Source organism: Myiozetetes cayanensis, unplaced genomic scaffold (assembly GCF_022539395.1).
Source record: "Myiozetetes cayanensis isolate MyiCay16 unplaced genomic scaffold, myiCay2020 scf29, whole genome shotgun sequence".
In the NCBI taxonomy this organism is placed as follows: Eukaryota; Metazoa; Chordata; class Aves; order Passeriformes; family Tyrannidae; genus Myiozetetes; species Myiozetetes cayanensis.
This window is the reverse complement of record NW_026087510.1, coordinates 1671786-1695972: the sequence shown is the minus strand read 5'-3', so window position 1 is coordinate 1695972 and position 24187 is coordinate 1671786. Positions and strand designations below refer to the sequence as shown.

The 24187-nt window shown below is 47.7% G+C and overlaps 2 protein-coding genes across 2 annotated transcripts in view; both read right to left on the bottom strand.

Annotated features, from left to right (window-relative positions):
* Positions 1 to 24187, bottom strand: part of ST3GAL4 (ST3 beta-galactoside alpha-2,3-sialyltransferase 4) — a 1214471-nt gene that overhangs the window by 389998 nt on the left and 800286 nt on the right. The window lies entirely within an intron of this gene.
* Positions 1897 to 24134, bottom strand: KCNJ5 (potassium inwardly rectifying channel subfamily J member 5). Its single transcript, XM_050323052.1, has 3 exons — positions 23730 to 24134; positions 14686 to 15632; positions 1897 to 3622 (listed from the first exon to the last, which is right to left on the bottom strand). The coding sequence occupies exons 2-3, from the start codon at positions 15623 to 15625 to the stop codon at positions 3285 to 3287; spliced, it is 1278 nt and encodes a 425-aa protein (XP_050179009.1). The 5' UTR covers positions 15626 to 15632; positions 23730 to 24134; the 3' UTR covers positions 1897 to 3284.

Genomic DNA, 24187 nt, shown 5'->3' with positions numbered 1-24187 from the left:
TCCCAGAATATGCTGAGTGGGAAGGGACTCACAAGGATCATCCTCAGCCCTGCACAGGACACTCTAAAAGTCACACCGTGTGCCTGAGAGCACTGATATCTTCAGATCAGTCTGAGAAATATCCTTTAGTCAAAACAAGGAGTCTGAATAAGCATAAATACGAAAACTCATCCAGGAGAAAGAAGCACACAAAGCACACAGGTCAGCCTGGCCATCCATGAGCACCAGTGGCACTGCCCAAGGCCAGAGCAGTTGAAAGGCTGGGCCTGGGAAAGCAAAGGATAGAATAAACCCCCTGGGTGTGCAGGGATCCCTCCCACTGCATTCCCAAGCCCTCCCATGAATCCAAGGAGAGCTCAAAGCCTCGCTGTGAGCAGAGCCTGCTCCGCTCACAGCTCATTAGCTCTCCTGCTAGAGAGGTGTTTCCAGCTCTCCCGCCACGGCGAGAAAAATAAAGCACAAGTGAAACGCAGCTTCTGGTCCCTCCAAACCTCTCATTAATGACTGCAGGACACAAACACACCTGGAATCCCGTTCTGCCTCCAGACCCGGCTCTTAACACGCCGTGCTGTGCTGTGCCAGGCGGGGTTTAGCTCTGTGCTGTCGGGAAATCATCTCAACCTGTAGTTCTGCCTGTTGGGAAGACAATTTATGTGTGTGTGGAGGCACCCGGACTCGTGATGAATAACAAAGTCCTCAGGGGATGTGTTAAAATGCAGGATTCAGGCAGGAATGTTTGTGTTTGGGAGCATTGTCTGTGGCCACGCACCACAGAGGCAGCTCTGAGAGCTGTTCTCTACAAATGCATAAGTGGCTCCTACAGAAGTTGTGGATGGATTCTGTTGTGAATTTGGCTTATCAGCGATACATTCATAAAGCAGATGTAATTATTCAGTCTTTTGAATATGTATTTTTAGATTGTTTACTGGGTGCATTATGGAAATGTGAGTGGCTATTTGTGCGTGAATGGTGTGTTTACAGGTTATAAATGTTTCTTGTGGAGTATCAGTTAATATTTTTTTTAAGTACACTGATGAGTGTCTAGTTTATATTGGATATTTATGTGGGTGGACATATCTGTGTGAGCTATTTGAACTCACATAAGAGATGCAGACTTGTATTTAAATCTTCATTAAAGCAGAGAGCGGGTCTATTATGTGTTTATTCCTGTGATTTATCGTCCCTGTGGAACAGTGGGAAAACTGATATAATAAAGGGATATAAATTTCAGAGATGACAATTCTGGAAGAGGTGCTACCTCTTCCTTTCAGAAAGATTCAACATACCCCCTAAGTGAAATCTCTCTGTGGGATGGATTTCAGGAGAAGGACAACCCTCTCATGTTCAGCTGAGCTGGATGAGGCCACTCGTTGGGCAGGGCTTATACAACAACCCTCTTAGGGCTCAAATTGCCTCTGACTTTTGCACGGATCCTTTGCAGTTTCACTTTCCACTCCCATCTCCTCCCTTAGTTCACTGCAGCTACGGAAGCGAAAAAATTCTGAAAACCGGTTTTGACACACAATTATCCTGCAGAGAAGAGAGGGGATCAGAAAAAGAACAAACCCTTCCAAGAATCTGATTTTTCTCCCTATTTTTTTCCCCCCTGTTCCTCTGAGGCTTAGGATGGAAAAAGAGGAAGCTGAGCAGAAAAACTAAGATGAGATCTTTGGAAAAACACTGTTCTCTCCCAGTCTGCAAGATGCTTGCTAGAACTGACTGGTGTTTCAAATGAAGTTACTTCACTTGGAAAGCTCCTGTGTAACATAATGGTAATTCCTATATCCTGGAGGCCAAACTGGCTGCTGGTTCTTAACATGGGATTAAACACAACAGAATCACATCGTGTTCATTCCTTCACCTCCTCAGAAAACAAAACAAAACAAAACCTCAAATTTCTCTTTTATCTGCATTCTAACAACCCATCTCTAAAATAAGTATCTCTGGTCCCTATAGATAATATTCTCCCCTTTGTTTCCATGTCAGTAAGACATATTTCCAGTTTATCTCATCTTTGTATTAATATCAAGAGGCAAACCCATATTTCACATCCCGAGTGTGCAGCTCAGTCCATCCCTACTATAATGCACATTTATGTCACAGTCCACTTCTATGTGGAAAATAACTCTCCCATATTATATATTCTTCATTCCATTTAATAAAGAAGTAGTTCTGCAGGTGTCTTATTTTTTCCACCAAAGTTTGAGGGATAAGATTTTCCCCAACAAGGCCATTTTTTTTCCTGTGTTATTAGAATTTGGGGAAATCTTTCATCTCACGGAGTATTTTTCTTCATTCCTTTTCTGGACAAGACAACCCTCTTTGGGAAATCTGGATCTCTGCCCCTTCCTAAAGATCAAAAGTGGTGGCTTCAGTTGTGTCAGTGTGAGTTCCCATTACAGGAACATCAGCATCTCAACTTTTATTTTAAACACAGACTTTGCAGAAGAGCAAAGAATTTTCCAAACTACTCCAGGGACTATGAAAGTCCAAAACATTTCGAGTCTTTTGTTTGAAATCATCACTTGGAACTGAAACTGGAACAGCCGGGCCAGAAAAAAACCCTTCACTGGGGCAAGATCTAAATTTTCTCAGCTCATGGGCAGCCTGTGAAAGGTGTCAGAGGTTCCACGAAGAGAGGACACAAAGCACTTCAGTTGGAGAAGACAAAAGGACAAACTGTCGGATAAATCTGCTAAAGGTCTGCAGGGAAAGCTGCCCCGTTCATATCAGCTTTTGCAGGAAATAAATCACAATGCCTGTGATCCTGGAGGAAAACACTTTTTAAAATCTATTTTTAAAACTCATGAGGGCAAAACACTTCACTACATACAAGTGAGACTTTTTTCCCTTTTTTTTTTTTTTTTTTAATTTAGCTGTAACAATGTCTACAATACATTGACTCACAAATTAAGTGAAGGTATGAAATCACATTCTTCATACTGAGATGGGCCATCCTGGACTTTTTAAACCCCCCCCCCCTTCAGAAGGAGAAGAGTTCTGAATGTCCAATGAACACCTTTCGAGACAACCAGTGGTGGGAATTTCAGTTTTCCCAGTGGGTGAGATGGAGTGAGCCTTGTCCACGGGGATCCAAGTGCTTTGCAGAGGAGAGCAAAGCCTCACTGTACACACAACAAGGGGAGGGAAACCGAGGCACTGCTGTGCAGGGGCTCGCCAGGATGGGCAGGAGCAGAGCTCTGGCCACCAATCCCAGCCTCCATCTCCCAGTCAATCCCTGGCTCTCCAGACCATCCTCCCAGTAAGTGTGGGTGGGTCGGGTGTTATACAGGCATCTCTCCCGCTGTGCCATTGACTCCATCCAATCCTGCTGGCTCCCTGCCTTCCTCCTCCTCCTCCTCCTCCTCCTGCCGGGCTGTGTCTGCCTCCCTGCCCCCGCTGAGGAGGGTGGCACTGGAGAGGTGGCCCAGGAGCTGCCCTTCCCGGCGGGACTCGGCCAGTTCCTTGGCACAGCACACGGGGGTGTTGGTCTCGTAGGTGCTGTGGAAGCTGTTATAGTCCACCTCGTAAAAGTCCTTCTCCAGGGTGAGCACGGGGGTGAAGCGGTGTCCCCACAGCACCTCGGTGTCCATGTAGGAGCTGCGAGCCTGGCAAGTCATCCCTGGGGCAGAGAGAGAGGGATGTTAAACGCGGAGCCGGCTCGGCGCTCACCCAGCCCCTAAAAGCACTTTCGTGTCGTTTCCAGACCTGGCTGCTCTGGGACACGCAAAGGGCTTGGCGAGCATCACAAAAGCCTCTGCCACGAAGCGGCTGAGCCCCCCCCGCCCTCCATCCCCGCCGGGAAAGGGACGGATTCCTCGGATTCCTCGCCGTGTTCTCTGCCTCCTGCCCCTCGTGCTCAGGGATCTTCTCTCGCTGGGCTGCCCCGCTCTGCTGATGAGCTCCTGATGAGCTCCTGATGAGCTCCTGATGAGCTGCGGGCACCGCCAGCTCCGGGGAACGGGACGGGAACAACCCCCGGCCCTGCCAGGGCACCCCAACCCTGACCCGCAGCGCCCTGAGCGAGAGGAGCCCCTTCCCTGCCCTCCCCCCAGGCACGACCCCATCCCTCCCCATCTCCAGCAGCGCCAGAATTCCCCGGGAAGGGAAGGTTTGGGAAGGGAAGGTTTGGGAAGGTTTGGGAAGGTTTGGGAAGGGAAGGTTTGGGAAGGTTTGGGAAGGGAAGGTTTGGGAAGGGAAGGTTTGGGAAGGTTTGGGAAGGTTTGGGAAGGGAAGGTTTGGGAAGGGAAGGTTTGGGAAGGGAAGGGAAGGTTTGGGAAGGTTTGGGAAGGTTTGGGAAGGGAAGGTTTGGGAAGGTTTGGGAAGGTTTGGGAAGGTTTGGGAAGGTTTGGGAAGGGAAGGGAAGGGAAGGGAAGGGAAGGGAAGGGAAGGGAAGGGAAGGGAAGGGAAGGGCTGCAGAGCGTGTCATCACATGGAGTGTCAGGTTATAGAAAAAAACAATAATTTAAAAAATGGACTCTCTTATTGGATCAGCCAACTGTTCATTGCAGTGGGAGACACCCAGATGTTCAGCCCCAAAATGACAGGGCCCCAGTTCCTCATGACTGGTGTGACAAATTGGCTTTCAAATACCTCTGGAGGGTTCAATCCCACGTTTTAATGGATTTTGGGCTGAGTGAACAGTGGGCAATAGGAAACTGGTACTTGTCAAGCTGCTTCTCAGCCCCAAGGATCAGAGTTTATTTACTTTGGAAAAGTTTAAAGAGAAGCTTTGCAGAGCAGGGTTAAGTGTAACTGAACAAATCCTCTTGGAATCACCTACCAGTGATGCCAGGCTGACTTCTCTTCCAAACACTTTTCTTTGGTTTGTCCTAATTATGTTATGATTTTGGAATTAATTCTGGTGAAACTTGGAAAACCTGACCTGACAAAGTCTCTTGTGGAGAGTTAGAGATTGACCTGACTGGAATACATTCAAAACACGTACTTGATCCAGTTCCTGGCCAATACTTCCAAGACTAATTCCTGTAGCCCCAAGCACACAGAAAGAAATCTAAAGTAAAGGGGCCAAAAGTGTCAGATACTTCAGGGCAGAACATATCATGTATTCCCCCCATGCGAGCTCAGCTAAGTGACTGGAATCTCAAAGTAAGCAGAAAACTCCTTTTCTTTAAAAAAAAAAAAAAAAAACCACAAAAAATAAAAATAAATAAAATAATAATAAAAAAAGCCCCTTGGCAAAAAGATGAATATTTTGTTCTCATAATTGTTACAGTCCATTACAAGATACCCACACCAGCAAAGCTTGACCTGCCTCTTGCTGCTTCCCTTAGTTCAAAGCTCCCAGGCCAGCTTTTTTTGGCTCTTGAAAGGGGAAAAGGGGGACAGTGACACGCTGAGAAATCTCCAGCTCTGTATCACAGACTGAGAAGCCAGTTTACCCCACCCCCCCAGATCTGCAGGAGGATTTGCTTCTGGGCAGGAACAAGTGCAATGTTAGTCACAGTGCTCTGCTTCCTGGGCCGGAAGGAACCGGGAAGTGCAGAGGCTGCTCTGAAAAATAAAATCAGGGGAGGAAAAAAAAAAAAAAAACCACCCCAGGTGGTGTTGCCTTAAGGAGAAGCTCTTCCAGAAGCTTTTCAGGCAACTCTCAGCTGTTGCTCTGGAACTGAAGGCCAGAGTGAGCTCACTCCTGACGCGGTGGCACCAAAACTCCTGCCCGGGTTCCTCAGCCCTCGAGGTGAGGAGGTGAAAACCCTCACTGCTTTGGATCTGCTCAGCACTCAGGCAGCCCAGGGGCTCCTGAGCATCTCTGAGTCCTGCTGAGCTCTGAGTCCTCCTGTTCTCTCAGTTCTGAGCTCTGAGTCCTCCTGGTCTCCCAGTCTTGCTGAGCTCAGTCCTGCTGCAGGTTTTCTGTCCCGGACACTGCTGAACTCCCTGGGCTTTTATCCCAGGCAGTTTGCACGGTCAGGGATGCAGGGCTGCAGGGATAATCCCATGTCCTGAGGGCTGCCTGGTGCTGGGAGGCCAGAAGGTTACAAACCAGCAGCACATGAACGTGTGGTAAGGAGGTGGTTAAAACAAACCAGCCCTTTTTCCTTCAGACAGAGCTGGTTTCACACCAGAAATCCCAAACACCTCCAGGTGCCTCCTCCAAACCCAGCAAGGCAGGAGAGGAGGCCACAGAGGCTCCAGGATTAGTTCTGTGAATGAAGCAGCTCATTCTTATCACAGCCTTGCAAGTGCTGCATCCAAGTGCCATGGAGAAATCCCCAAGGCCAAGGTGGAGGCACCCTAAGGAAACTCCTGCCTTATAATCCCAGCCTGAAATAGCTCCTTCCCTGGGGAGGGGGGGTACCTGACAGTGAACCTGAGCTCCAGGGACACAATCCCAGTTCTCCTGCTGTAAGTATTCAATTAAAGCAGGAACAATAGAAAGCTTTCAGCGACCAAATCCTGCACACTGCCAGCTTCCTGCAGTAGCTGCTTTCTGTAACCCCAGGGGTACACTGAGCCAGCACAATAAGACAACTTGTAATTGCTCCATAATCCCATTCAAATATTCCTTTTTAGCACATGTGCAGTGGTGTTTTAATTGCGTGGGGACACAGTGCTTGGCAACTCCTACACTCCCCAGTAAACAACAGCATTGTCTCTGCTTCAAATTCCATTAAGTGCCTGCTTTGCAGGCTGCCCTGTGCTCTCCAGCCTGGTTAATTAATGCATCTGTAATGTCCCCAGCTAATTATTGCCTCTGTAACTGCAAAAAGATGACAGAAGAGGTGTGGAAACAACAAACCTTATTTTTATTACGAGCACATGGCTGCAATGTGCACTCCGTGCTTGGAATATCCCAGATCCAGCTTCCAGAGGGGCACAGCAATTCCCTAAACTAAGATCTCTCATGCCTGGCTGCGTGTCCCCACAAAAAAATCACCTGTTTCATTTCAGAAGCCTTGTTTATGGGATGTCTGGGGTGTAAGAAGTCACTTTTCATGGAAAGCAGAACCACGGAATATCCTGGACTGGAAGAGACCCCCAGGGATTGTGGAGTCCAGTCCTGGCTGCAAACAGGACTAGACCTGTGCAACCCTGAAGCACTGACACTTTGGGGAGCACAAGAAGTCAAGAGAGATTTCAAACTCCCCAAATTTTCTACAGAATTACTCATAGGATTTGTGGCCCTGGTAAAGGCTGTTGATCCTTTCTTAAAGTGGATTTAACTGCCTCTAGAACACAGTTACAGAGAACAGGCATTTGGTGACTTGGGTGCTTCAATTTAAAGAAGCTTCGTGCCAAAAGGAAACAGAATCCCAGAGTGGTTTTGGGTTGGGAGGGACATTAAAGCTCATCCCATTCCAACCCCCTGCACCTTCCACTAGCCCAGGGTGCTCCAAGTCCTGTCCAACCTGGCCTTGGACACTTCCAGGGATCCAGGGGCAGCCACAGCTTCTCTGAGCAGCCTGTGCCAGGGCCTACCCACCCTCCCAGGGAAGAATCCCTTCCCAATATCCCATCTCTCCCTGCCCTCTGGCAGTGGGAAGCCATTCCCTGTGTCCTGTCCCTCCATCCCTTGTCCCCAGTCCCTCTCCAGCTCTCCTGGAGCCCCTTTATGCCCTGGAAGGAGCTCTCAGGTCTCCCTGGATCCTTCTCTTCTCCAGGTGAACCCCCCCAGCTCTCCCAGCCTGGCTCAGAGCAGAGGGGCTCCAGCCCTGGAAGCATCTATGGAGATCCCTTTATCCTCATTTTCCCTTTGTCAGTCCAAGTAGATGTTCTTTAAAACTTACTTAAAGTCACAAATGTTTATATTTTTCAAGAGTATCATGTTTTCTGGACCGTAAGACCACTAGAAGTTTATTTTCTCCTAAACATTCTGGTTTAAAAATGAAAAAGTATGTTTAATACAAATGAGTACAATCTGTCAATTTTGGAAAATGGGAAATGATATGTGGAATCTTCAGCTGTCAAGTTCTCGTCGCAGCTTTGTCATCTCTTAATTCAGCAGCTCAGCTTTGGGTTACAAACAAAACTCAGTTTTAATTGAAACCAGAGAAAAGTTTCCTACAAAGTTATAAGCAGATGCATCAAGTTTTCAACAAAGCTGGAACCAGTTCCAGGCTTTTTAGCTGGAGACCAGAGGACTGTCTCCTGGTTTCGGGTTCTGCAATAAACATTTCACAGAGTTTTAATGATAATTTCATTATAGCAGAAGAAGAAGTGGATTTTTTTGTCTGTGGGCTGAAGCCACAGATCAATAACAGAGCTGGGCATGTTCCCATTTCAGGCAGCCAGAGATCCTTCCTAAATAGCTCCTTTCTGCTTCCCAGCAGATGAAAAGATACCAAATATATTGGGAAGTGTATTAAAGCAGGTGTTTCATTACAGCTGAGAACAGGGAGTTGCTGAGGAAACACCGGAGTGTGAAATAATGTCAGGGAACTCTGACATGTAATGAGGCCCTTTTCTGTCATCACAATCAGCTGGAGCAGGCAGCCCTGATGTTCCCAAAGCCCAGGGATGTGGATGCTGCTGCCAAACCTGGGATTGCTGGGGGGCTCAGCCCCGAATGCCACAGACAGAGTTGAGCCTCCCCCCGGGCACTGCTCCTCATCCCCAGGGCCTGAACACCCTGAAAAAAAATACCACTTAAAGCCAAACCTCACTGTCCCAAATCTACCTGTGTTTTCAGCTGTTTGGTTCTCTGGGATGAACCACCAGGCTCTCCCCAGCTGCTGGAGGATCCTTATTTATGGCAAACATCCCATCCCATCCCGTCCCATCCCATCCCATCCCATCCCATCCCATCCCATCCCATCCCATCCCATCCCAGGCAGCACCTTCACTTGGAGGTTTAATGGGAGAGCACAAGGGCACCACAGGGCATTTCCCAGGATATTCTCAGCTGGAAGGGACCCACAAGGATCATCGAGTCCAACTCTTCAGCCCACACAGGGATGGAACCCACGAGTGTCCCTAACCCTAGGATTTATGGCCCTGATAAAGGCTGTTGAGCCTTTTCCTAAAGTAAATATAACTCCTCATTTTGGGTTTGAATGGCACAGATAGAGTTACAGAGAAGTGGGATTTGGGGCTTGGGTGTTTCATTCCAGTAAACTTCAGGCCAAAAGAACAGAGAATCACAGAGTGGTCTGGGCTGGAAGGGACATAAAAGTTCAGCTCATTCCACCCCTGCCATGGGCAGGGACACCTTCCACTAGCCCAAGTCACTCCAAGCCCCATCCAACCTGGCCTGGGACACTCTGCCAACCCAAGAAGCCACCCCAGTTCATTTTGAGACCATGGAGAGCAGAGTTGAACCTTCCAGCTCTGCTCCATGGCCTGAACCTTCTCAGTGGGCAGAGCCATCCCCGACCCCTGGGGCTGTCAAGGCAACGTTTTCCATCAGCCTAAAATTAACTCCGCTCATTTAAAGGCCAGGGAGCTCAGTGATCATCATCTGCTGCCAAAATGCCACGTGGGTGCTGCCTGTGTGTTGGCACAGGGGTGTCCTCGGGGGTGCAGTCACAGGGGTGGCAGTTCCAGGAGAAGCCATGCCCAGCGTTCTGTCGCTGTCATTAAGCAATACGTGCCTTTCAATTGGCATTAGCACACGGTAAGTTGTAAGATTTATTAGCCCCTCTGTGTTAATTAGACCAAGGAACACTGTAACCTCCAGAAAGCCAATATTCCTCCGACTTGAAAAGGAGTATTAGAAGGTAGGAGCGCGGTCCTCCAATTATTTGTGCATGTCTCCTTTAGAGGACATGGCTGGGCTTGATTCACTTTGATTTTTATGCCAGAGGAGAGTAATAGGATTTTAATTTGTCTGAATGCTCTCCAGGCATGCGAAGCTCCCAGGCACTGGGAAAAAAATAAAATAGAAGGGCCTTATGATGCAAAGACCTTGGATTCAAGTGCCTTGTCCCTGGCAGGCCCAGCTGGAGCCCCAGCTCTCTCCAGGGGATTTTAAGCCCCTCACAAGGTGTTTGTAGTGACTGCAGAGGCTCCTCAGATACCTCAGCAAACCTCTGCCCCGTGAAAGGAATGACTTGAGACATCTCCCTTTTCCCCCTAATTTTTTAGGCAGTTCCTGTAACACTTCTGCAAGGTCCTCCTTGCAGAAAACTTATTTATATGCAAAATGCAAACCAAACCAGGACAACCTAAACCAGATGATGAATGCACAAAAACTCCATTTAGTGATTTCAATCCTTCCTTTGTTCTCCCATGAAAATCATGATTAATTTCAGCACATCTTCTGTTATGACTTCTCCATTTGGCCCTGTATTTACAGCCAGGAAATTGTATCCTGTCCTCTGTAAAGGTGGATAAATTGAGGTGTGAAAAACCTGCTGTTTGCCAACATCTCCCAGGGACAGGAGGGGTTAATTACTGCTAATCATTAAATCACCTTTGATCACACAGATCTAACTCTCCTTACATGAGAGTTTATTAGAACTTCATTTAGTGACTGGACTAATCAGACATTTGGAGTGTCTCCTGTGGCTTGTTTAACTGTGGTGGGAAAAAGAGGGATTGGGAAGGGAAGGTTTGGGAAGGGAAGGTTTGGGAAGGGAAGGTTTGGGAAGGTTTGGGAAGGGAAGAGAAGGGAAAGGAAGGGAAGGGAAGGGAAGGGAAGGGAAGGGAAGGGAAGGGAAGGGAAGGGAAGGGAAGGGAAGGGAAGGGAAGGTTTGGGAAGGGAAGGTTTGGGAAGGGAAGGTTTGGGAAGGGAAGGTTTGGGAAGGTTTGGGAAGGTTTGGGAAGGGAAGGGAAGGTTTGGGAAGGTTTGGGAAGGGAAGGTTTGGGAAGGGAAGGTTTGGGAAGGGAAGGTTTGGGAAGGGAAGGTTTGGGAAGGGAAGGGAAGGTTTGGGAAGGTTTGGGAAGGGAAGGTTTGGGAAGGTTTGGGAAGGGAAGGTTTGGGAAGGGAAGGTTTGGGAAGGGAAGGGTTGGGAAGGGAAGGGAAGGTTTGGGAAGGTTTGGGAAGGGAAGGTTTGGGAAGGTTTGGGAAGGTTTGGGAAGGGAAGGTTTGGGAAGGGAAGGTTTGGGAAGGTTTGGGAAGGTTTGGGAAGGTTTGGGAAGGTAAGGGTTGGGAAGGGAAGGTTTGGGAAGGGAAGGGAAGGTTTGGGAAGGGAAGGGAAGGGAAGGGAAGGTCTGAATCTCTGCTCTGTGTGTCCCAGCAGCCTTGCTTTCCACACTGTGTCCCACTGGGGAGCAGGAGGGGAAGGGCAGGAGCTCTGGCTGACAAGAGCCTGGAGCTGCTCTTTCAACAGGATGGCTCCAAGATTTCATTGCCACTGTGGGAAGCACAGGCAGTGGAAGCAGAAGTCCATTCAGTACCTTTTATTGCAGGTCAGATTTGGGGCAGCTGAGCTGGCCAAAGGGAATTAATTCCCTGCAGTCACCCCTGGCCCAGTCCATCAGGCAGGCTCTGGGAGTGGTGCTGCTGCCCAGGAGCAGCCCTGGGAGGCAGAACACTTGTCACTGAGATCGATCTTGTCTTTACAGCGCTCCTTTCACCGGGCAATGATCCCGACAGCTCTGCCCAGAAACTGCCCCTCCCTCTGGCCTTTTATATCCTCCTGGGGACTCCCGGTGCCTCACCCAGACCCAAAGATTGATGGGCAAGACCCACATCCGTGGGCTTTGTGCCACAGCTGGTTCTGTGGGAGCAGCCCTGAGTCCCTGGAGAGCTCTCGCTACAATAACACGATGTTTACTGTGTTTTCCAGCAAAATAAAAACATTACATTTTAGCCTGGCTGCTGTGCTGCTGTTCTTGACTGTGTTGTTATTCAGGCTTTTAAAAATTCAAGTCAACTTGAAAACAAAAACATTGTTTTAAACCACAATGTTTTGTTTTGTAAAAAAAAACCAAACGAAACAACAAACAATTACTTGAAGGGTGTGAACTCCTCAGAATTTACTCTGCATTTTTCATTTGAAACTCTTTACTCTCTTTGCTTTCCTCTGGATCAGAATGAAACTTAAATGTCAGTAAATAGAGCTACTTGTTTGAGAAGAGATGACACATTTAATTTGTAATATGTGTGTGGCTGGTTAAATCTGTTGAAAACAGTTATAAAATTGCTGTCCCAGATTATCAGTGAAAAAGTATTCACACTTTTAGTCAAGACGTCACACTTAAATTTCTTTAGTCATTTATATATTGCCAATCACCATTCTGACCTGCTTCCCAAACACCTCATGAAAAATACAGCTGTGTTCCCCCACCAGCACTGGACGCATTTATGGTGGGATTTGCTGTTGCCTGTGAAGATGGAATGAGTTTCCACTAATTTTGTTGCTGACCACAAGTGCAGAGCTGAGCACCCAGGACTGGTGGCCTCTCGTGCTCCATGAATGGAGCTGCATATCCTGGCCAGGTGAACCCTGTGGTGCTGCATCCTGATTTTTCACAGGGGTTACTAAGGAAACAAATGGCCTGCTGTATTTTTATACTGCCCTGACCCAGACCAGGCTGTGACAGTGTCATGATTTAACAGCAGTCCTGCTGTGAGTGTATGACACCATCCCGGGGAGCAGATGGGGCTGGCATGGTGAGATGGGAAGGGAAGAAACTTGAAGAATTTTGCTGGAGCAGATTTTAAGGTATAAAGGTTGGGATTAATATCCCCCAAAGGGCTTTATCAGTATTACCAAGTGTGAGGATGAAGCAGGGGAGCAAAAACAGTCTCTGCAAGTGGCTGTCCTCGTGACAAAACACCCCCTGCCTGGTTGCCATATGTCCCTCAGAGCCCATCCCAGCCTCAGGACGGGATCATGGGATCACCTGAGGTCCATTCAGCTCTGGGTTCATCACAAACTGCCTCTTCCAGCTCCAGTTTTTCATTTCCCAGCCTGGCTGAGCCCAGCAGAACTCGTTTGCACCGATATGTGCTCCTTAATGTCATCACACACCGGCTGTGCAATCCCTCTGGGCCAGGAGCCCATTTGTAAGGCAACATTATTCCTGTGCCATGCTTTTAATTCCAGGGTTGTTATTGATAATGACTTCCCCTCACACAGGCTGAGCCTCACCGAGAGGAAAGGGCCTCAGACAGAATTTACAGCGTCACTGTGTGACGAGGAAAGAGGCTTTGGACAAACAAGCAACATTCCATGCTCAGATTAGGAGCTTCTGGGCTCTAGTAAATGTTCAGGCTCCCAAATAAGCTGCCATTACAAATCTTTGACAGCCTTTTCCACCCACCCCTTCTTTTGCCCGTGCTCTGCTGGGGAAGAACATCTGCCTGGCAGTGCCAGATAAATTCCATCTCTGCAGTGCAAACCCCAGCCCTGGTGCAGTGCAACCTCTGTACCATCTCCCAGCAGCTCTCCCTGGAGAAGTCCTGATCACCTACTGACTAAAGCAATGTACTGGGACACTCTCTGTCTTTAAAAGGAAAAATCTGGGATGCAGGAATTTGAGAGACTCCCCTTCCTCAGGCTATCAGGACTCCAACAAGGACAAATCTCAAGGAGGGAATAATATTCATAGTAAGCAAAGGCCAGAATTTGGGAGACAAGGTGCTGATACCTCCAGGTACTTGTACCAAGCTGAAAACTCTTGCTAATAGTTAAGAGGGAACCTCATCAAGATGGAAAAAAAATCCAGCCACCACCAACAGGAAAACCTTGGGCTCACAGGGCCACCTCACAACTAAAATATTCAAACACCCAGGGAAAACCAGCTTTTTGCAGCTTCCTTTTTTTCCCAGGGATCAATTCTAAGTGGTTATGGGCAGTTCCATGACTGACTCCTTTGCCTGAATCCCAGACTCACTCAAGGAGTGTGAAAACACAGTAACAGCAGCTAAAGGAACACCTGGAACAAAGGAACTGGCTGCAAGAGTTAAAATGACCCCAGGGTGCCAGGACTTTTAGGGTCACCCTCCTCCCAACCCAGAGCTTGGGAGATGCCTGTGGGAAGCAGCCTGGAGGGCTCTGTGGCCGTCCATCCACTCATCCACCCTTCTACCCTTTGGAAAGCTGAGGCCCAGAGCTTTTCCAGATTTACTGTATATGGACACAGCCTTCTTTCATCACCTGCCACAAGCAGCCCCCTAGGAGGAAACTGGGAATGGGCTGAGCAGATCTCCTAATCCAGCCTTTACACAGCTCTGTTTAAGCTGTTCAACAGCTGCTGGACTGCAAGAGGCACAGCAGCAGTTTCTGTATTTTTTCCTCTTTGAGCTCCTTTTGAACAATGTGTGTCCTGCACCACGTGCAAGTCATTTGAGCTTCAGCACGTGCTGGTTTATGGGACACAGCAAGACTTGGACACTTCACAGCCTCCACTGAAAAGCATCACCACAGCAATACCTAAAATAGCAGAGTTACAGCCAATTATTACTACAGAGGAGGAATGGGCAAAGACTTGTGCCATGAGTTGTGATCACAGGAAATGGGACCATGAGAGACCTCAGGAATTCCTTTAACCCATCCCTTTTTCCCATGGATCAATTCTAAGTGATTATGGGCAGCTCCATGACTGAGTCCTTTGCCTGAATCCAGACTTACAAAAGGAGTGTGAAACACTGCAACAGGAGCTGGAGGACCCATCTTTCAGTGCTGCTTATCTCAGGGCACAACATTCCACCTGAGAAGGACAAAGGGCCACGCTCTCAGTCCAGGTGGCACTGGCAGTGAAATCTTACTGCCAAACTGCACCTCGTTTTACCCCTTCCCCCCTCAAAACTGTGACTGGCTGTGGGCAGATCCTTACCTGTCGCTTCCACCATTCCTTCCAGGATGACCACAATTTCGAACTCCTCCTTCTCCAGCTGGGTACGAGACATCTCCCAGAAGGGGCTTTTCTCATTGATTTCATGGGAGATGATCAGAGGTGACACCAGGAACAACCTGTCGTCTCCAGTGTCAAACCCCACGTTGATGTCCGTTTGGTTCAGGGGGATAAACTCTCCTTCTTTGGTCTGTTTGGACTTAATCAGTTTGGCTCTGATGGAGGCCTCGACAATGTGGGAATTGCGGAGGTCCCCGACCCGGAACATGAGGCAGAGCTTCTCGTCCCTCATGGAGATGACGGCGTTGTTGGAGAACATGAGGGTTTCAGCCCTTTTCTTTGGCTGGCTGATCTTGACGAACATGCAGCCCACCATGAAGGCGTTGACGATGGAGCCCAGGATGGCCTGGATGAGGAGCAGCACGATGCCCTCGGGGCACTTCTCCGTGATCACCCTGTAGCCGTAACCGATCGTCGTCTCCGTCTCGATGGAGAACAGGAAGGCGGACACGAACCCACTGAGGTTCTCCACGCAGGGGATCCAGTTCTCGTCTTCCAGGTGGTCCAGGTCCCCCCGGATGTAGGCGATGAGCCACCATATGAACCCGAAGAACAGCCAGGTGATGGTGTAGACCATGGTGAAGACCAGGAGGTTGAAACGCCACTTGAGGTCCACCAGCGTGGTGAAGAGGTCGCTGAGGTACCGGTAGGTCTCCTGGACGTTGCCGTGGTGCACGTTGCACTTGCCGCTCTTCTCCATGTAGCGCTGCCGGGGCTTCTTCCCCTCGGCCGAGATGAGGCGGGTCCGGTCGGTGGCGATGGGGACATCGTCCCGAGCCTGCTTGGGAATCTTCTTGGGCTCCCTGGAGGTCACTCCGATGTCCATGTCCTGGTTCATGAAGATCCTGGAATCTCCAGCCATGGCTGGGCTGCAGAACACAGAAATGCAGTTTAAGACAGAAGGAAAAGGGCTGAGACAAACCCCGATTTGTTTCACCATCAGACCTTGTGCTGGGAAACACTTTGAGAGGGCTCAGCTCTTCTCATCCAACAGCTACTGGTTAAATATAACGCTGCTAAGCTCAATATAATAAATGTAAATAAATAATATAGTAAATATACCATACAGTAAATATATAAATATAACACATAAATATGTATAGTATATATTTATATATTAATACATTATACAAAATATTTACCTATATTATATTTAATGATATATAATTATATGCAAGTAACTATATAAATACTACAATATATAAATATAATAAATATATAAAACATAAACAACTACACATAATATGACAAATATATAATGATATAAATAATATAACAAATATACAGATATATTAAATATATATAAAGATACAAAGATATAAATAATGACCCTGAGATGAGTTCAGTTGGTAATAGCCCCAAGGTCAAGGGTTCAATCCCCCTTGGGTGTCATTCACTTCAGAGCTGGATTTAATAATCCCTGTGGATCCAACTCAGAATATTCTGTGAGATTCTGTGATTCTGTGAAATACAATAAATATAAATCTAAATCAATACAATGCTGTGAAGTTAAACAGTGATTTATTATCCACAGGCTCTTCAAACATCAGTGAGCTGCCAGTCACTCCTGGAACCTCAGAAAAACCTGGTGATGGGCAAGGTTGGGAGTCAGGAAATAGCTGAACCTTGGGACATTTTTGGGGGGGTATTTTTTGTCCTTCGATTTCTTTTGCACACCAAATGTGCTTGAGGTCACAACAAAGTCAAGATACATCCACACATCTGTTCAAGAGGGCCTGGAGTTTTTTGATGCCTCAGGTTTTGGGTGCATATCAAGAGAAACCTTAGGAACGAAGAGAAAATGCTGAGCGCCACTGTCTACCTAAACCTCACCCCAAGTCTAAATTATGCAGGAAGGTTTCCCTCCCAGTCAGCAGAGAGAGGCATCTCCAGGGATAATTCAGATTTCAGGAGTGCTGAATCACCTTGGGGAAGTTTATTCTGTGAGCTGGGGCTTCGAATGTGAACCTGACTTTGAACTGAGCACCTTTAATTCCACAGCTGAGGGTGTGAGGATCTCTCAGAACTCACCCCTGACATCAGACAAAATCACCAGGCACTTTCGGAGATGTCTCAGCCACTTATTAACATCCCACTGTCCACATGCAGAATTCTGCTCGCAGAGACACAAATAAATAACACAAAATGATGGCTGTAATGATTTTTGCAGGTTATAATGTAACATCCTGTTTGCTAAGGTGATTAGATACTCCTTTAAAAAATGAGAGCCTTGACTCTGGATGCAGGGCACAGACAAAATCTCCATCAAAGACTCCCTTAGCAGCCTTAGGGATATCAAAGATAGAGCAGCAATATTTTCTGTGGCGTTCGTTCTCCTGCATTGTCCTCTGCAAATCCTATTAAAACCTAACTAAATCTATTACTGCTCCCTCTATCTTTAATCTTCTTATGCTCCTGTGAATGAGAAAAAGGTGTAGAGCTACAATTAAGAGTATCTTGGGAAAGACAATTTTAAGACTGAGAGAAGCAGCTTCATCTTTTCGGTATTAAAAAGCACGAAGGGTGGGCGGGAAGGAAGCAGAGGCAGGATGAATAAATGAGGCAACAAATCTCCACTTCCACTCTGCTGCAGCCAAGTCTGGTTAACAGCAAAGAGTTACTCTGAGCCCTTGGATAAGTCACCATCAATCGTGACTCCAACGAAGCAGCCGGAGCCTGTTGCTGGAACCAGCCCCGCTGGCCCCGCTCGCAGGGAGCCCAACCATCTGTCCCCAGCTCAGCCCCAGAACTGCTTCACGCTGGCACATTTGCCTGCTTGGAAGGTTTTGGGCCAGGGCTGAGCCCGTGCAGCCACAGGAAGGGGGAAATAATAGGGATTAATGGTGCTGGGATGGTCAATTAGGAGGGATCGGGTTTGCCACCCCACTGCAGCGAGCCTGGATAACCCCAGTGCTGTGTGTTCCCTTTGACAGAATATTCACCCCCACCTCTATTTCTGTCCCTCCTGGGCTCCTGAGAGCTGGCTCACGGTGCATTTAGACACATCTTTTCTCACTACCTGTTGCAATGGAAATCTCCCCACCCCTCTGCACCGTGCTGTCTGTCCCCACACCTGTGTAAAATGCCTGCCAGAGGCTGTCAAATAATAACTATCTGTCACATAATAACCATCTGCCAAATAATTAGCGTCAATAATGACATTGACTCTCGCTTCACATGGCAGAACAATCACACACTTTTTTCCCCCCTCTTTAATAGGGAAAGAAGCCTCCCATCCTCTGCCTTTAAGGGAATCAGGTAGTGAAGAACCTCTTTGCTTTCTTCTTGTGAATATCCCTCCTGATGTATGTTTGCATTGATTGATTAATCTAAAATTACTCCTTTCAGATAAAAAGCTTTTAATCAATTTGAATGTAAAACCAGGCAAGTGTAGCATGTTTTCAATTTTAAAAGGGTTGCTTTAAAGATAATTTTATTATACAAGTTATGTTTGAAGCTGAGTTTCACTGACACTAAGGCAGAAAAATCAGTTTCAAGACATTAATCAAGTGTAAGGTTTCATCTTCTGGGTTCACACCAAAGAGACCAAAAGGATCTTAAAACATATTAAAAAGAACAGAATAAAAACAGTCCAAAAGCCTAAATCCCTAGAAATATCCCTCTGGTGGAGCAGGCAAGAGGAACTGCCCCTGAGTGAATGTACAGAGAAACCTGCTTTGACTAAAGCACTTCAAGGACTGGCAACATCCCTTTTGTAGTGCCACTGATCTCCAACAACAGGGCAACCGAAATCTTTCTGGAAACCTTCAGGAACACCTTACAAGTGATCCATTGAAGCAGAAACATTCCTGCTGTGTAAGAACTTCCCTGGCGGCTTCAGCGGCCACACAATTCCTCCTGATGTTTGATCTTCAACTCTCCCATCGTACGAGAAGTGGAACCTCACTTACGTGGTTACTGGAAATAACTGAGCAGCTGAATTTTTGCTTCAGATTCTTTAAAAAGAACGATCTTGGTCAGCAGTTTGAGCGCAGCTTTGGGTGGCTGCACACCAGCCAGCTCTCTGCTTCGGATGATTTTCTCCAAAAATGTATTTTCTCTCTAATTCTGAGCAAATCACTGCTTTCCCCTCTGCCTTAATTCCCCGATGGTAAAATTTGTGGTACAGGCGTGAGCAGTCTGTGAGAGATCCCAGGCACGAGGAAATTTGCTGCCATTCCTTTATTTAGTATTATTTTAACTGCCCTGGAAACTTCAGCACACAGGACAAGGTGCTCTAGAAGGAGCACTGTCACCATGTAAGGACTTGGTTAACCCCTTCCCCGTGTGATAAACTGCCACTGCTGCCAAGCACAAACATCTTTTCCACAAAATGGTAAATATGTGCCAGCACCTCCCAAAGATTCCAGCTGCAGTCTGTAAATCCCTCCAGCACAGAGCTCCGTGAGGCAAAATTGCCTCTCACAGTCACACACACACACACACCCCCCCGTCCTGTTCCTTTGGCATCTCCCATCTTTGCCTCAACGAGGCCAGGGTAATAAAAATGTCACTTTTTACAAAGCTGCCTTCCTTCAGGACAGGCTACTGCACGAGGAGCTGTGAGTCAGTGCATTATCACCCTCGCAGAGAGGCTCTTTATCAGCTTGCTGTTGTTGAGCCTCTGCCCAGATGACAGAGCGGGGCAGGCGGTGACATTTAGGGCTCTTAGATCTGCTGGGAAGAGTCAGGCTGGGCTGAGGTGAGACCCTTTGGCAGAGCTGCTCCCAAGCCCTGCCTGGCAGAGCTGAGGTGCCTCCTGACAGCTCCAGCAACTTGCTGAAGACATCACAGAAAGGAAAACACAAAAAGTCTGCAAGAAACTTTTTTCCCTGCTGACCAGGGCGCCTTTTTCCCTTTAAACCATCTCTGATCTTGCTGCAGTGAACACCAGTTTAGCTGGGGATAGGATTTGCTGCTGGAGAGGACTAAACTGGAGGCAGGAGGAGTTCGAAGACATGAATTTGTCATCGAGTTTGTGTAAAAACAGACACTTCTTTTGTTTCTTTTAAACCTGATGCCTGTGTTTGCTCGCATTATGAGAATAATTGAGCAACTGTTCTTTAGCAAACCTCCCACACCTTCCCAAAACAGAATTTTACTTAATTCTGTCATCTTTTTTTTTCTTCCAAACAGTGAGTCCTATACTACTCAATAAACAATCAATAATACTAAACAGATATTACTGGTGGTTGTTTTGCTGCTCTTTGGCCCATAGCACATAAAACAAAGACAAGGTTGCTGTGCCCAGGTTCCTCTGGGCCACATAATTCTCCTTTGGGTTAAACTGCTGCAAGGGAATGAAATTCTTAATTGGCAGGCACTGAAAATATGGGAAAGTTGGCAGAAGAATAAAGAAAACAAAACCAGCAGCACCCAAAGAGAATAAAGGAACTGGCTGCTGAACATTGAGTGCTGGTGGAAAGATGAAGGAAGAAGAAGAAATCTTAGGGAAAAAATGGCCTTTGACACTCTGAGGATAAATGACTGTTAGACAGGTACTGACTGAGGAGGGGCTTTGATTTCCCTGAGAGAGGCATCTTTGCCTCCATCCTTTTATTTACTTTTATTTCCTGCCTGTGTATGACTGAGGCTGAACAGCCCACACCACCAACGCCTTTCGAAACACGCAAGAAGAAGAAAGGCCGGTAAATTTTGTGTAAATCATGTAATCTTTTCATTTTCTGACTCCATATAAACAGAGGTTGTGGTGGCTGCCTCTTTGCAAGGTGCTTGGAGATCCACAGGTGGAGGGGAGGCTGAGAAGGAGTTTGCTGTTCAAAACCAGGGCAGAAGATTGAAAGCCACTGCACAAGAAGGGAGCCCTGGGGCACTTCACTACTAAACCTGCTTCAAAAGCTTCCTCATCCCAGAATTTCCTTTCCAAAGAATAACCTCACTCAGCACTGAGGTGGGAAGATGCCCCTCATTTCCTCTGAGTTTTTGGTGTCTCAGCACTGCTTTCATCGTACAAAGGAGCCCCTCTGGGGCTGGAGGAGACGCCCCAGTGCACAAACTGGGTGACTGATGGCCAGCATGGAGCAGGACGACCCTGTGCTTGTCACAGAGCTGGGCTGCTGATGGCTCCTGTCTGCCCAGGGTCCATTTGGCTCAGAAATACCCAAACAGAAGGTGTGCTGTCTTTCCACACAAACTCTCTCTGGCCAGGGAGCTAATATGACACAAAGAAGGAGTTCATACATATTTGTACTTTAATTTTACCTGCTAGTTACCTCCCAATCCATCCTTCTCCCAGCAATGCTGGATAGTCCCATCTTTAATATCCCTGAGCCCTTTCATTGTCGCTTATGAGGTGCCAGTGGGACCCTCCCAATCCCACAGTGTCCCAGTGTTTCACAGCATTCAACACAGGTATCACATGCTTGCAAATTTTATTTATGCATTTATCAAGAGCTGTGGAATCAGGAAATGCTCTGTATCCCATATTTCAAGATGGGGAGGTCAGTCACAAAGATGCTTCTTCCAGACTCACGTTGGGAGTCCATGGCAGGGCAGGGAAATAAATTTAGCACTTCCAAAATACTAAATGAGTTCCTGTAATCCCTGCATAACTCTTTTCTCCTCTCCCCACTCCAGCAGCAGTGAATGCAGTCTCTGTCTGCTTCAGGTGTGTCTAAAGATTGCTCTGCAGAGCCTGCACAGCCTGATCTATCAGCATGAACAACTAGCAAGATTATTTCTAATGCCAAGAAAGACAGTTTCTGTTCTCTCTACAGATTTCAAATAGATTTTTTTCCCTCAACTATGGATCGAAGTATAAAAAAATCCCACAGATAACACAAGCTCACAGTTGTATTAAATATAATAACTTCAGACCTATGCAGAGAAGACTGGAGAAACTAAACTGATGAGAAGATACGCTGGGGTAGGGTTTTTTTAACAGAAAAAAAAAGAGATGAAAATTAGAAAATGCCTTTTGAGATGTCATAATGATCCCAGTGTACAGGCTTTAACAACTTGTTGTAGCACAAGGACTGGAGAACATGGAGTTTCTACAGGATAAAAGGTATCTCCTACTTGCACTGGATGGATGGGAGGATAAAATCCAGGTAACTCTCAGTTAATTATCTTATACTTCACTGCATTAAAAAGTCCCTGTGCAAAGGAGGCAAGCACAATATTATGCTCTTAGGTGTTTTTTCTTATGTTAGAACAGGTATTTTCTCTACCAACAAATAAAACCTGAAAATAAATCGATTTGATCCTTCCACCTCCCAGGGGGTGACTCTGCCTGAGGCACTTTGCAGCCTCTCTGACTCTGCCCTCTCACCCCAGGCTCTATTTTTAGGGGCACCTTCTGGCATCACTGAAAATTTGACTGTTGTCTTTCACTCAGTACTGAACAAAGAAAAAGAGACACCTTTGTCCTGATAAGACACTCCTGTCTCTCCTGCTGTTTGCACACAGCAAGCATGGAGAATACTGGGGAGAGCAGAACCTCGATTTTAAAGGAAAATTCTGCCCCAGGAGCACAAACATTCCTGTTCTCCATTGTTTAGGAATTCCCCACTACAGCACCTGAGAATCTGTAACTGGCAGCTGCCTTAGAAAAAATACAATTAAATGATTTATACCACTTCACACTTCCCCTGCACCTTGCACCCAAACAGTTCACAGGTGAACTCACCAAACACAGGCTCCTTCTGCCCCAAGGCCTTCAACCCACTGCAGACAAGAGTCACAGAGAGACAAACCAACCTCATTCACACTGCAGGGGCAGTGCCAGTGCTCACCCCACACGTCCAAGGGCCTCTCCCGACCTCAAACTGAACAGAAAGTGGGTGACTTATATAAAAGAGTCTGGAGATTTGCCTCAGAACATGACTCCAAAACTCTGTTTGCCTTTTTTTTTTTTTTTTTGGCAAATAATTAGGCTGGAAATTTCCAGAGATGGAGAATATTCTGTCATGGGAATCAGAAATGATCCTGATCCTTTATCTCCGAGTGAGTAGGAACTGTGGGGCAAAGGACTGAACCCCAGAAGTGAAATAACTCCCCCAGCACAAACACTGCCCCCTCCCCAAACTCCCCACCTGACACAGAAGATGCTGGTTTTTTGGACTGGTCAGAGCACAAGGGAGAGAAGCCAGTCTGGTTTCCCTCTCAGCTGCTCTGCTACAAATCCGAGGTCTACTTAAAAGGGGCAGGAGGAAGGACCTGTTTGATGCCAGAATCCCCAAAAGTCAGATGGCAAGTTTTTTGGGACGGGGCCACTTTCTGCTGGTTCTTCATTGGCTCCTGAAACTCTCCAGTCAAAGCCAAGGGAGAGATGCTGTACAAAACTGAGCGTGGGGCTCCCACCCAGCGTGTGCTGACACGAACTGGAGGGCTCCAGGCACCTTTGTGAAGGATGCAACAGGACATGGATAAAAAAAAAAAAAAATCAGTCATGTTTTACCTCCCAGAGCTATGAGGCCCCCAGGGATTCCCAGTGCAATACATTCCCTGTCCCCTCCAAGGGCTGAACATGCCACTTCATCATCTGGAGCCTACGCTGCCAGGGCTCTTTAAACTCTAAGCTGATGGGCAAGTATCCTAATCATGAAAGAATTTAGTCTTTGACTCCAGATAAGCATTATGGAGTCACTCCATGCATTTCGGGGCTGCTGACTGATCGGTCTCCCCGTTCCCTTTGCATTCCCGTGATCTCCACTAACCCCACTTCGGATTTTTTGACGTGTTTTCCCGCAGAATCCCTTCCCGAGACCTGACAGTGTTTTTGCCCAGGATCAACATCCCATCCCCGGCTTCCCTCAGAGTTCCCCGGCGCTGCTGAGTTGGACAGCAGCACATCTCCAGCTCCCACCGCGGCGGGTTTGGGGAGCCCTGGCACTCGGCTGACCCGACACCTCATCTCAGCCCTCCCGCCCGCTGTTCTCCCGGTCCTTTGCAGCCAGAGGAGCGCAGGAGGGAGCTGGAATAACAAAGGAAATGCGGTGACTTACTCGCTACGAGCGGCTCCGCATCAGTGTCGCGCCCTCGGGGGCAGCCGGGCGGGAGCGGGCAGCGGGAAGCGCGGCTGGAGCAGCGGCCGGTCCATGCCATCACCAGCGAGCTGGGCTCGTCCTCGGGTCCCCGCGCTGCCTCCTGCCTCCTTCCCTGACGGGAGGGAACATTTACGTGGCACTGAGGATGTGGATGCCCACGCCCCTGTCCCCGGGTATCCCTGATTTCCCTGCTCTGCTCCAAACCCTCCGCTGCTGCGGAGATACTTTTGCCTCTCCTCCGCCTGCCTTTCCCTGCTCCCGCCTCTCCCGTTCCGAGGGATTCTTGGTGGCATAAAGCTTTTTAAAGGGCTGGGGCAGAGGGGAGGGAGGGGAGGCTGCGTGTGACGGCGCCTTATCTGTTCTGAATGAGCCGGAGTGGAGGTGGGGAGAGAGGCCGAGGGAGGGGTTTGGGCGCT